At 37.3% G+C, this 14,317-nt stretch overlaps 1 protein-coding gene across 1 annotated transcript in view; it reads right to left on the bottom strand.

The window, feature by feature from the left end:
• Positions 1 to 14,317, bottom strand: part of col6a5.L (collagen type VI alpha 5 chain L homeolog) — a 110,454-nt gene that overhangs the window by 59,753 nt on the left and 36,384 nt on the right. Inside the window, exons 3-8 of the mRNA XM_041566038.1 lie at positions 14,203 to 14,291; positions 10,483 to 11,091; positions 8,327 to 8,914; positions 6,629 to 7,228; positions 2,519 to 3,139; positions 1,311 to 1,871 (exon numbers count right to left, since the gene is read on the bottom strand). Of these exons, the coding sequence (XP_041421972.1) occupies positions 1,311 to 1,871; positions 2,519 to 3,139; positions 6,629 to 7,228; positions 8,327 to 8,914; positions 10,483 to 11,091; positions 14,203 to 14,278 (3,055 nt within the window). The 5' untranslated portion in view covers positions 14,279 to 14,291. The remainder of the gene's footprint in view (positions 1 to 1,310; positions 1,872 to 2,518; positions 3,140 to 6,628; positions 7,229 to 8,326; positions 8,915 to 10,482; positions 11,092 to 14,202; positions 14,292 to 14,317) is intronic.

Raw genomic sequence — 14,317 nt, 5'->3', positions numbered from 1 at the left:
GCCTCTTATCTCAAGTAGGAGGTTTGGTCAAAGGCCTTCCAGTTCTAGGCACACATTACACTGAAGTTAGAAAGGGAGTGCAGGCACCAAAGATGTGAGAAGGCACAACTAAGGTGATAGAAGGCCCTACTTTGTTAGCTAAAAACAACTGTTGCTGATCCTTTGTGAAGATGAAGAATAACAAAGACTATACAAAACCCAAAGTTCAACCACTCCTCTGCAATTACCACTTTGATGCTGGATAGGAACTATATTACAAGAATCTATTCAAAAGGATTTCTGGGTCTTTCAAAGATTAGGACCTTATGTACATCTTATGTGCCTTTAATGAATACAAACACATCTGTGAAAGGCTTTGATGAGTTAGGGGGTATCTGGAAACTGCTCCTATAAAAAAACAACAACACAGGGCTGTTTTAAATACAGTCAAGTCTATGCCAAGAGGCACTGGTCAAATTCCATCACAGTGCAGTTTTCAAAACAAAGCATTTTGTTTGCCTCTTTTTCATTTCAGAGATGTTAAATGTTTATTCGTGTTTTTATTTGTAGACAAAGCTCCTATACAGACACAGGCTGAATTTGTAACTCTGAAAGCCAAATATATAAATATCTGTTTCACTCCCTTAACTCCATCAGTTTTTAGCAGTTGTTTTTAATTCATCCCCCCCCCCCATTAAAGGTCTAACTTTTGGTTAAGGCCCTCCTTAGCTCATTAAATGAGTACAGATAGGAAAAAATATCGGTGCATCAGTTATTATGACATTGTCTTCAGAATATCTAGGACAGCAAGTACATACCGCACATCTCACACTAATTTATCATCAGGCTCGATTTTCAGGTGTATCTTAGTGAGTATACGGCTATTTTCAACCTAATGACCAACAAACTGAGCCCCACTCACCACTTATACAAACCCCATCTCCAGAGTCCAACATGAGCCTTTGATGAGTTTGGAGTCTTATGTATATCCCTCTCTCATTTTTTTTTACACGTGTATATTTGATCTATTATTTGAAATGCTTTGGGTCTGGGTTTTTCCAAATAAGGAGTTACTTGGGGCACCTTTCCTTAAACAACAGCATTATTTTGCCACCCACATGCATTTATGCTAGCCTGGCATGTACAATATTATTATTATTATTTTTAGGAAACCATTCAGAAATAATTGTTTACTTAAATAGGAATTATACCACAGCTTTCTGAATAATGGGTTATCAGATAATGAATCACATATTTGTATCATCACACTTTTACACATTGTTAACATTCTAGCATTATTATCATTATTATAACAAGGTAAGATAGCTTACCCTCTGGTGTACACAATTCACGAGCCAAATCATTCTTGATCACCTTCAGGGAATCAAAGTTGTTAACAAAATACATCTTGTCATCTGACCCTGCTATATCTCTAATCTCTTCTTCCACTGCATTTTTAACACCGATTGCATATATAGTGATGCCATCATTTCTAATTTCTGCAGCTGCTTCAGTGACACGGTCTTGAGATTCTCCATCTGTAATAACCACCAACGACTGGGGCACTTTATGAGGACGATCTTTAGCTGCATCAACAAAAAGCTGCCTCATTGACCTTAGAGCTTCTCCTGTTTCAGTACCACCACCCAACTGATATATTTGAGAAATAGCATCCTTTAACTTTTTCTGGGTTTCATGTTCACTGAGGATAAATTCAATTCTACGAACATCTGAGTATTGGACAACTCCAAAGCGTACCCTGTTGGCACCAACTTGAAACAGACTTATTAATTCAATCATGAATTTTTTCATATCTTCAAAGTCTTCTGGATATATGCTGCCAGAACCATCAATTAGAAAGTATATATCGGCTTCTTCTGTATCAACACACCCTAAATTTAGGAAGAGAAAAAAAAATAATTTTCAACCCAACCTCAGGTACTATATAGCAACCCTGTAAGAGGTTCGAAATGCTAAATAACGGTCTTACATCCATCTATAATAAAGGAGGGAAAAAAGGAATATGATATCAGACCCTATGCAATCAGGCTTTTAATCTGCACACTCTAATTAGACTGCCTTGTGCAGAGTTAAAAATGATCTTCAGGTTGCCAAAGCCAAAGGTCACCATTCTCCATTCTAATACTTCCTGACCTATCATCTGCATTTAATACCACTCTCACTTTATGCAAACTCTGCATTTGTTAGTTATCCAGCTGCATCTTACCTTTCTACTAACCAATCACATCTCTGTCTCTTGTGCTAATAAAAGGTCATCACCTGTTCCACTTATAGGGGTGCTACAAGGCCCTGTCATTGGTCTGTTGCTATTCTGCCTATACGCTCTGTCTTTGGAGATCTCATCCACTCATTGTCACCTACTTGGACCCCAGGGCAACTACCACTTTAGATTGAACAACAATTATCCCTTGTCAAAAATATATAAAATCCATATACATTTTGCTTCGCTTTATCATTTATGGCTCTATATCTATACATTTGTGGGATCACTAATTTAATTAAATGTATGCATTATTACCTTCCTTCATTGCACGAGCAATTGCAGGTACTGCAAATGATGTCATGACAATTTCATTGCAAAGTCGTTTCTGTAACCTGAACTCAAGGTTGGTTAGCTGCAGGAATGATTCCACATTTGTGACATGTTTGCGTGGCGGGTGAGATGCTATGATATCCAGTTCTGTATTATTGACATTCTGAAAGCCAACAGCAAAAACCTCCACACCAGACCGTCGCAGTTTTGCAGCAGGTTTAGTAACATTATCCATGGACTGCCCATTAGTCATGATGACTGCTATCTGCTGAACTCCTTCATGTGCCCGGCCACCATTTTGTTTGGTGAACATTTTTTTCCTCATAAAGTCCAGAGCAGCACCCGTATATGTTTTGCCTCCTCTGTATGGGAGCTTAGTTATGTAGTCCAAAATTTCATATTTTTCATCAAAAGTATTCAGTTTAAATTCAAGTCTTGGCTCATCACTGTAAAGCACTAAGCCCACTCTAACATTACTCAATGAAATATCCAATGCACTTACAACCTTGTGTAGAAAGACTCTAGTCAGTTGAAAGTTGATGGAGCCAATGCTGCTAGATTCATCAATGAGAAACACTATGTCAGCAACAGAAGCACTGGAGCAAACTAGGAACAGAAACAGAATACAGAATTCAGGTAGCTGAAGAATAAATTAACGCAGCCTCTATATATAACACATCTTTCTTAACTTCTTAACTTCTTAATTTACATCTTTAAGGCCTCCTAATTGCTATTAACCACAATCTTATTATTTTATATAAATAGCTAAAATTGCATTATTTGATGATAAACAGTAAGTGTAGAACACCCATATATTAATTGAGGTACAGTAGTCAAACTGTTGGTTTAGATCTAGAGTCGCAGACCCTATAGTTGCTCTATATAAGCCAAGTGGCTGTGACAATACTTGGTTTGCATAAGGGCTGAAAACAATTATTTTACAGCTACTTCTAAAAGCAAACATGGAACATAGAAGTATGGTAGGAGAGCAATGAGGCAGGGTGTAACAGGATCCTAATTATTGTGTCCTTAGAACCTACTCTATCCAGAATTTGGTAAGAAGCATGGGCGTCCACAAATAGGGGCACTTGCACCCCCACCCTTTGGAATCTCTTACCTGAACTGAAGCTGTTTCAAGCCACTGCCTGTAGATATGATATAAGTGCCTAAGTCCAGGTACAACTGAACACCGATTGGGTAGGCTAGAGGGATTTACCCAGCAGTATAGCCAATCACCGTGTACACGATTGGATAGACTGGAAAGATTCACTCTGCCAATCTAGCCAATCCCTGTGCAACTGTACTTAGACTTAGGGGAAGATAAACAGTTTGTGCAGGCGGCAGCAGGCTTGGAATAAGTTAATATCACTAAAGTTTATTGTCAGTGAAAGCTCCAGATTTGTCCTTATCTTCTAATGTCTTGCGTATGTGTGTGTCTGCCATGTACATGTGTGTTTTACTTATCTGATTATATATATATATATATATATATATATATATATATATATATATATATATATATATATATATATATATATATGATTCTGCATTTGTGTGTTTGGACCTGACCCAGAACTCTTTGTGCTGCTGCCTAATGAATTGTGTATTATTGTGTGTGTTTGCTAAGTTTTGTCACAATTTCTCTACTTACATGCATACCTGTATACATGTGCATGTGCTTTTGTTGCAATCAGGGGCACGCCGCCAATGAGGCGAGCAGAGACGCTCGCCTCAGGCTGGCAACGACGGAGAGGTTTACAGGGGCGGCAAAAAGCTGCTCCTGCACCTTTAAGAGCTGAATTTCCGGTTTAAAAACCAGAAATTCGGCTTTACTAATGCGAGAGAGCCCAATTGCGCTCTCCACATTAGTGTTCCTGCTTCCCCTCCCAACAGGTAAGTCGGCAAGGGGGGGGCGGTATTGCAGGAGCTGCCTCAGGCGGCCCTTAGGTAAGGATCGGCTCTGGTTGCAATGCCTTTATAGGCCTATATGTGTGTTTATGAGTGTGTATATGTGTGTGTGCGTTTGTGCACCTGCCTTGAATCCCTGATTGAGTAGAGCCCATGTAAACTGCTGGCAGGACCCGCACCCTATTTATTCTCCCCTGTGATCTGATCTATCAGCTTTACAACTGGCACTGTGTATCTATCAGCTTCTAGGGGCATTATTAATGGAACTGGCACCATTGTTATTGGCACTATATTCATTCTGGTGTGCTTTCTGGTTTGTTATAAAAAATATTCTGCACTGTGTTCTGGGGGATTCTTTATTGAATTGATATCATGTTTAGACTGTGAGATATTTAGGTCTATTATACACAGAGCTGGCCCTATTATCACATGGAGACAATTTACATGCCATTGTCACTGAAACTCTATTCTGGGGCATTACATCTCCGATTGGCACTGCACTGTATGTGCTTGCATGAAGTGCCATTTGACTATGAAACATCTAATTGAGTTAATAGCTGTAATTAAGCTTCCCAAACCAAAACATCACCCTCTGCCTGTGCCTGTACCACTACTGGAGCTCCCAGTACCACTAGTGTGTAAAGGATCAAATGAATGTCTTCTCTGAATAATGTGTTTCCATCTCATGCTAGTGCCACATGTTATGTTTATTGGCTTCAACCCACTTGCTTATGTGTCTGCAATAAAAAGGCACTGTTTCAGTCTGGGTAAATATACACAGAATGGTTTTCAGCACAAATGCATGATTTCAATCCAAAATCTGCTCTGTGTTATGCACCCAGGCCAGTGTAGTTCCAGCAGATCAGTTGTTTCTCACTAGTCTGAGACTATAATTGCAAGTGTGTGAATCAATGCAAGTGTGTAAAGCTCCCCATAGATGCGACGATTCTTCTTGCCGAAAGACCGATTTTAGGGAAGTCCGACCAATCCTTCGAAATTATCGTGCGTTTAGTGGGAATCAAACGATCGTACATCTTACGATTTTTCGGCTGACATCTGTCAGGAAATTGATCGGCCAGGTCAAAAAATCTTTGCCGGTCCCAGTGCAATCTATCTATGTTTGCAGGGCCAAGCAGGCAGCTCCCCTTTGTTTTCCAGGCAAATTGGTCTTTTTAGTTGATGGTAAATTCGTACAATCGTACGATCGTTCAGAGAAGATCGTGGTCTCACGATCAGGATCTGATCTTTTAAAAATTTCAACATCTATGGCCAGCTTTAGTAAGAAAAACTATGGTTACTGACCATTACATCTGATGCACTGATTCACTTGCTCAAACGTGTGTGCCCAAGGCATAATTTGCTTGTAAAGTGGATAAAGATGGCCACATTCACCATCAGGCTATTTAAAATGTTAGCTGACCAATAGTTCTCTCTTTCAAGTGTATTAACAATTCCATTCCTAGATTTGTGTCTTTGCCATGAAAATATTAGTAGTCATTTAGCTAGTGATGCTTTTAGCTACTTGCCCCACCCTGAAAAATTTGGTAAGAAGTAATTACTTTTAATTTCACTAGTCCTGTTCCATCTGTTATTTCTATTTATTTCTTTATCTATTTTCACTTTCCAAAAGGGCCCAAGGTTGGTTATGAATAATGTTTTTCCAGTACCTTAGTATGGAAGCAGCACACCTATGGATAATGCCTTTCAATCCACTTATTACAGCAGAAAAAAACGGCACAAGCTTTCTTGGGATACCCCCTTCCTCAGTACAAAGGTACTGGACACAAATTGGTCTGGAAGCCAGGAAGTGTATGCATCCTTGAAAACCAAGTAAGTGTTGTGTGGAGGAATTTTGCATTGTAATGTTTTTTTCCACCATTAGACTGTACTTATTATTCTTAACCTAGCTTGCGTTGTTTATATAAGAGGCCATCAAGTCCCTAGGCACATAGAGAAGTATCTCCCCAATAAAACTTGGAACAGGGGGTTACTGTCAGATTGTTAGCTTTGCGCTTTGTGCACATTGTGGGAATTCTTGGTTATAACTCACCATGCAGCAGGTAGAAGAAATTTCTGAGCTTGATAAAGATATGCCTTTGATGTACACTTAAGTTTTTTCTTAGACTGATTCAACAAATGGAAGGTATGCAAAAAAAAGAATTAGAAAATCTTTAAAGTATACAATACCTGCTGGAACAATTGATAATGGAGAAAACTGTAGCATGTCTTCTGCTAAAATAACATTGGCCACATCCTGCTGAAAACCTGAAATATCCTGTAAACCAGTGGTCTGGAAAACAAAATTATCAGTAGCAATTTTTTCCAGTTCCTTCCTATCAGAATTGTGAACGCCAACAGAGATCGTTGTGACTCCAACACTTTTGAGCTCCTCAGCATGTCTTCTAACAACATCCTCTGATTTTGATGATGTTATGACCACTGCAAACTGGGGGTTGCCATAGTTAATCCTACTCCCAGCCTCTTCAATGAAAAATGTTGAGCGTACAAAGTCTAAAGCACGCCCTGTGTTTAAGGGACCACTTTTGTATGTGAATGTTTCCTTAATATAGTCTAGTATCTCCTCTTTGGTTTCATAATGGTTGAGTAGAAATTCAGTTTGGGGTATCCCGCTGTATTGTGCCAGTCCAACACGGTGTTTATTTATTCCAACATTTAACTGGTTAATTATGTTTATCATGAAATCCTTTATCTGTTGAAACGAGACAGTTCCCATGCTTGTAGAAGAATCGACTAGAAATACAACATCAGCGTAGCGCTTGGAATATACTGAAAGAAATTAAGCAGGAAATGAAAAAGATGTACTTTGTCATATTATCATATCTGCACTTTTATACACTTCATAATTTTTCCGCTTTTCTACAATCCTTAGTAGATGTACCCTGAAAATTAACTAAACAGTTAAAGGGGACATGTCAGCCAGAAATAAAAGCAGTATAATAAAAGTCCTTTTCAATTTTTTTTTATTAAAGCATTTATTGCTGTTTTAAACTAATTTAATCAAATATTGCCTGTCACCCTATATGCCTTAGACATAGAGGCGGGGCAGGCAATTAATTTCACTTTCCATTCAGCAGTTTCTAGATGTCACTGAACTCCCCACATTCCCCCTTTCTCTTTACCATTTAATTATGTAACTAGGGCATGGGGATGGACATCAGATCCCCCATTCTGGTGCACAAACAAGATTTTGAGATGATACAAGGCTTGCCTTTATAACAGTGTTCTCAAAATGGCTCCTGTCTGCTTGCTATAATTATGAATTCCCCAACCGAAAGAAACAAGATTCAGATCATTTATATCGTGTAATTAAAGTTCATTTTGCTAACGAGACAAAATAGGTTCTGGAATAAATTTTTTTGGGTGATGGGTCCCCTTTAACTTTTACAGTATACACTGGATATCTCTTAAGGGACCTTTATCAAGCATGCATCAAGACTATAAAAATTATATATTTATAAGTATAAAATCATGGAAACTTGATATTCTAGATATTTCAATTTACTCAGCTTAATGCAGCTTTCTAAAAGTTTGGCATACCTATACCAATTATAGTCCAGACCTTCAGAGTTTTCACAGGAGTTGACCATCTTGAACTTTATTAGGATTGTCAGTGACATTAACAAGCTTAGTGTGCTCTGGGCAGCTGTTGAGACGCAAAGCTTATGGGTGGTTGCAAGTCATCAAGAAAATTTGGTTTTTTGATGACAATCTGATGCTACAGGGGTGATTTATGTACTGTTAAAAATCTGACGCTAATTGCTGAGCTGAGAAACTGAATGAATTATTAATAAGCCTGTCACACTACTGCTTAAGTGGTTGCCTTTAGGCAGATTTTCCATTATTTCCATTATAGAACATATTCACCTTGAATATTCAAATCTATGCTATAGCACAGATTTTTTAGCAGCTGCTCAGTCACATTCTCAGACTCATCAAAATCATCCAGTTGGTAAAAGAATTTTTCGTTGGGCTTGCTTGATGCCTCCTGAAGTTGGCTATCATCCTTGATATTTGTCCCAACCACGTAAACAGATATACCCCTTGCTTTGAGTTCTTTGGCAGGCTCCATGAAAGTATCTGCAGACTCTCCTTCTGTCACAATGATAAGTATTTGAGCAATGCTCTCTTCAAATCTACTGCCTGCTGTCTGTGTAAAGTAAGTTGTATTCACAAACTCAAGGGCTCTCCCTATGAAGGGATAACCTGTTACGTAATTCATATTCTCAATGTTTTCTAAAATTTCAGTTTTCAAAGAGTAGTCGTTTAGCAAAAATTCTGCACTTGTCTCTTCACTGTACTTTGCAAGGCCAATGCGGATCTTATTATTTCCAACATCTAAATTAGAAGCCAAATCATGAATAAAATTCTTTGCTTTTTCAAATGTGACTTCACCCATACTTGTTGAGCTTTCAATTAGCAGCACAATGTCAGCTTGATTGGAATTTCTGCAAACTGTAAGATACAAGAACATTGTATTTTGTTAGACAATTTTCCCCCCAGCACCCTGAAATTAATACTGCAATGTTTTTATACTTGTTTTAAAATATCTTAGGACTCCTTTACCAAAGAATATATAAAAAGCAAAGTGCAATCAGTGGTGCAGTTACCTACAATATAGCAATCAAGTGCAAACAATTGTAAAATGCACACAAAGTAGCAGATTTACTTCTAGATTTGATGGGGTGTAAAAACAGCAAAATAATTTTACACACAGGCATCGCCATGAAAAAAAAATGGCGTCATTTTTTTACACATTTTTTTGTTGGATAACTTCACGTGGGACTTACTTAGAAAGGTCTGCAGCACTGTAAAATAATGGTGGCAAATCTGGCATTAGCATGGCGTTAAATAAACCACAACTTAACAAATTCTCCATTTATTTTACAAAGCTTTTTACACCTTTTATTTTGGCAAATTTCTTTTTACACAGCATAATAAATAGGCCCCAAACATTGCAGACACTCATATCAACCAATCAGATCTTTGTGTCCATTTCCTAATAAAAGCAAAAGGCTCAATTGCATTTGCACAATTGGGTCCTATGTTAGTAAGTGAGTTGTTGTGTCTTGCATCACATGTACAAAAATAGGCTCAGTGAACAGTGTTAAGATTTATTTTATGCCTAATAAATGAGCCCTCATTTTGGACTCTTCTTGGGTATAATGTTTTGCAAAAAAAAATTAATAATATGCGATATCCTTTGGTTTATGGTTTAGTTTTTCATTAAAATGTAAAGATGTTTTTTTGTTTCATTTTTACATTTGTAAATCTTGTGTACAATAGGTTAGTAACGCAATGGGTAGATCTCTTTTCTAAAGAAGTTGGACAAAAATGTTGTACATTATGGTTTTGGCTTCTTTATGAGCCCAAAGCAACCATAACCCTTTAACAGGGAAGATCTGAGCCTCCAAAGATGCCTGGTGATTCACTGCACATGTTCCATGATGCAACAGGGATGTTACACTTGTGTCCCACAGGCCCACCCACTGTGGCTCATTTATTCCTCTCATTCTAAGTTGTTCTTGAGAAACAGGCTGACCTAAAAGTGCTTTTAATGTACATAACACAAGGAAAATTCCCAGTGTGGATCCCATGTGTGAGTCAAAGAACTGCAATATGTCTGTGTTAGGAGTTTCCACCAGAATAACCCAGATGGTTAAACTCCAGCGTAGGCCAGTATTTGTATATATTTACAGTAAATGTAGGTTTCCAAGTCAGCAGAATGGAGCAAGGCAGAGAATGGAAGATCAGGAGACAAATCAAAATAGAAAGTTGGCATGTTGGTATCAGTGAAGCTAGACAGCGAAGGAGCAAACAGTCTTAAGTATAACTCTAATTTTATAGTTACCCATAGATTGAGTATTCATAAGTCCATAAATTCACATGCAATAAAGTCTTGATATAGAAAGTTGGGCACTTCTGTAGCACATATGAGACACTACCAACACAAGCTAGGAATTAACTCTGAAGATCACAATTTCTGCCATAAACAAAAAAGAGAAGATAGTGTAAAGGTTTACCTTGAGCTATTTGACCTGTTTGACGAGATGCTTCTTCTACTGTTGTGCAGAGTACCTGTATCATGTTTTGGGAAATACCCTGCAGTGCATTAAAGTCTGCCACGTTATAAACATGTGTTTCATCTGGATCACTGGCTATTTCATTAAGCTCAGACAAAACAGCATCTTTAATGCCAATGGCATACAGTATGATTCCAGCATTCTTCACTGCAATGGCAGGCTCCCTGATGGTATCTTGAGCTTGTCCATCAGTTATAACTACTGCAATCTGAGGCACACCTTCCTCTGCTCTACTGCCTGCGGCGACACTAAAGTGCTGCGTCAGCATGAACTCCAGACTTAAGCCAGTCTTTGTTCCGCCACCTTTATACTTTAGATTTTGAATATATTTCAGAACATCTTCTTTATTGCTGTAACTGTTTAGGAAGAATTCTGTACGTGCAGTATCGCTGTACTGGATTAGGCCAATTTGGATCTTTTCTTGGCCAACATCAAAACCATTTACCAAAGTATACAAAAAGTTCTGCATTGTGATAAAGTTTTCCGTTCCGATGCTCCAAGATCCATCCACAAGGAATACAATGTCTGCAATATTGGCCTCTGTGCACACTGAAAAATACAAATGATATAAACGCAAACTTAAATGAGGGGCTGGTATATGCTATCTTTGCTTGTATTATATTATATTTTCTCATTACACACAGGATTGAATATCACTGTGTTATTTCTAAAGTAAAATGGATGTTTGGTCAGTTTTAGTTGATATCCTCAGAAATCTGCATTGTACTGTACAATTGGTGTCATTGTTATTCTTTTGTAATTATAAAAGAATTACTGTAAATCATTTTCAATTTTTTTCAATAATTATTGACCGATACAGGGATTGTTTAAATGCCATTCATAGGAAAAGGAAGGATTGCTGGTTGGAATTAAATATTGCTAGCTGACTGGCAGTGGTCACATCTCTTCTTGCAAAAAAAAATTCCCCTTTTTAGAATAAATTTAGTTTTTTTGTTTCACATTATACTATATATAATTAGTTTTATATTTGTTCTATACTGAGTTTTCATGCACAGTTTAGAAACTAGAACACATCTTGGTGAGTTATTCAATGTCATACCTGCCAATGGTCCCAAATTTGGTGACACAATTCTGAATCACAGATGGCAAAAGGGATAGAACTTTGTGTAAAGTTGGTGGGTGTTAGATACACCCACATGTTAGGCACAGTGGCAATGACATTCAGAGTGATCACTAATGGATCATTGTGGCCATAATAAACAAGGGCAGTGCAATAAATGATATGTGCTATGCACTAAACATGTCTTCAGACTTGCAGTGAGATTGTGCAAGTCTGGTGCAGGTGATTGTTTCATATCTTTCAAGGACAGTAGCACTACAAACAATTCCAGGCCTGAAAAGCAACAGCCATATGCCTTAAGGAGGCAAGGGAACCATAAATAGTCCTACAGACAGGGTTGCATCTCTCTATATAGTAAGGGGGGGAAAGAGTCAGGTGAACCTGAAGCCTGCTGGTGGATTTTCTGAGTTGTAGTACAATAATAAATGAGCAAAAAATCAGTCTTATATGGTCTTACAATAATATTTTGCTGCTAGCCCTGCCACCAACAAGTCCTGATATTGCCTGTATTTACTCATTGGGAAGTATCACTTGACAGTTATATAAAGGGTGCCCTAAAAGCATGAAACAACAATACCAAGTATGGTAAAACCATTCCTTTTTCAAAAGCTCCATAAATCAGTAATGAATAATCATGAATAACTATTCCCTAGGAGTGAATTTGCTATATATATATATATATATACTCTGTATAATCAGGAATTTCCCAATTAATGTTGACACTAACCCCTCTGGTATTCAACGAATCCTTACAGTTCACCAGTAAAATGTTACTTTCGCAGCAAAGAAGTTAATAATATAAGCTTTACAATGATCTCATAATGTAAATTATCATTATAACATTATCAATACATTACAGTATATACACACATATATATATATATATATATGTGTATATTCACATTGTGAGCTTTGAAAGCTGAGACCAACATTACTGTTATGTGAGACACTGAAGTTCAAAGCAAATATAAAAACATTATCATGATGTTGTGTTGTGGTTTTAAGCTTGAAGGGAAACTTAACCCAAAAAATGAATTGATGTCAAAATAGTCAGAGTCTGTTCTTGAGATATTTGCATTTTAGATTGATAGGCCTTTGGCTCAACTGAGAATCAACAATAATAAGGTTATCTGAATCCAGGAAGTGCATAGAAAATGCATAGACAGAGTTGCTGACACTCTTGACCTTTAAAAAAAGCTGCAGCCTGCCTGTCTAAAACTGTGAATATCTCCATAAGCCATTAAAAATGTAGAGCATTTTTTTTTAAAATTTAATAGGATAACTGTAGATACCCATCTTATGTTATGTTCAGCTAATAATCAGCAAAACAGTTTTACTGCAAACGTTGAAGCAATTCAAGACTTTATTATCAGCATTTCGATAAAAAAAGAGGTGGTGCTTTTGTAACAGCAAAACCTCAACCCTCCCAGATTTTATGTGTTTGAGCCACATTTATAATGGAAAAGGGGCATGGCTGGTGTCAGAAAAGGTGTGGTTGGGGCGGGTCACAGGCATAGCCAAAATAACCAGGCTTTAATTCCTAAGGAAGTTGATGCCTCTGCAACTGTGTCTTCTCCTTCCTTTTAATTAGTCAATATTGCTACCCACTCATAAAAATACATTGCTTAGCATAGTAACTGATAAAAGACTGACAAAAATATTTTCAACTTAGTTTAAATCTTTGAAGGACCATGTATGGCTCAGTTATAGAGATACACATGGGATCTTCTAAATGAATTCTAACACATGTAGTTTTCTAGAAAAGGTGTTTTTATGTAATTTGGATCACCATACCAATCAATCAATATGAAACTATGTCAGATTAGTTAAGGTACAAGGTACTGTTTTACTGTTACTGAGAAAAGGAAATTTAATAAAGAAAATATTTGCTGAATAAAATGGACTCTATGGGAGATGGTCTTCCCATAATAGGGAGCTTTATAGGTTTCATGTTTCTGGATAAGTGATTCCATATCCATATTACCAAAGTGGAAGCTGCAGACAACTCACTGGTCCTAGTTTAAACAGAACAACCCAGGGAATCACAAATTAGCATCACTTTGGGTGCTGTTTAGCAAATTAGGGCATTGTAATGCAGAATATGGCATGGATGCAGCAGATTGGGTGCATGGATAAAACATTAAAATTTTTCATATTCAAATATATGAAGACATACCACATTGTTGGATGTTGTCTATATCAGCAACATAATGGTCATGTGTTGTCTGTAGTTATGTGGCTAGCCAGAACATAAGCAGTAATAGCATTAGCTTACTAAACTCCAACACCCCCAGCTCTGTTTTAGCATGGACTGTAGCAAATATAACCACTTTGGGCCATGTAAATAGGTTTTTCTCATTCTCAGTTCTCATTGAATTAACTCTAGTCCTATAACCAGCCAGGAGATCTAGGGAATGATCTGAAACCTTTAGCTTTAATGTGACACTTTTTAATCATGTGTTAACTTATTTACTAAGAATTCTGTTACACCTGTGCATTCTACCCAATAATAAATATACAAATAAATTATTTATAACAAAAATGCAAGTGTATTATTGCTATTGTATTATTATCCTTACCTGTTTTCTGAGAAGTTGAGACATTGACTGAGCAGCCGCAAAACATGCAGACGAGAAATACTTTCCAAAGTCCCATTTTGAGTGTAGTTCTGCAATGTGAAAAAAATGTAAGACT

This window comes from Xenopus laevis, chromosome 6L, assembly GCF_017654675.1.
Source record: "Xenopus laevis strain J_2021 chromosome 6L, Xenopus_laevis_v10.1, whole genome shotgun sequence".
Taxonomy (NCBI): domain Eukaryota; kingdom Metazoa; phylum Chordata; class Amphibia; order Anura; family Pipidae; genus Xenopus; species Xenopus laevis.
Note: the sequence above shows the minus strand (reverse complement) of the source record. Positions and strands in the feature narration are given on the sequence as shown.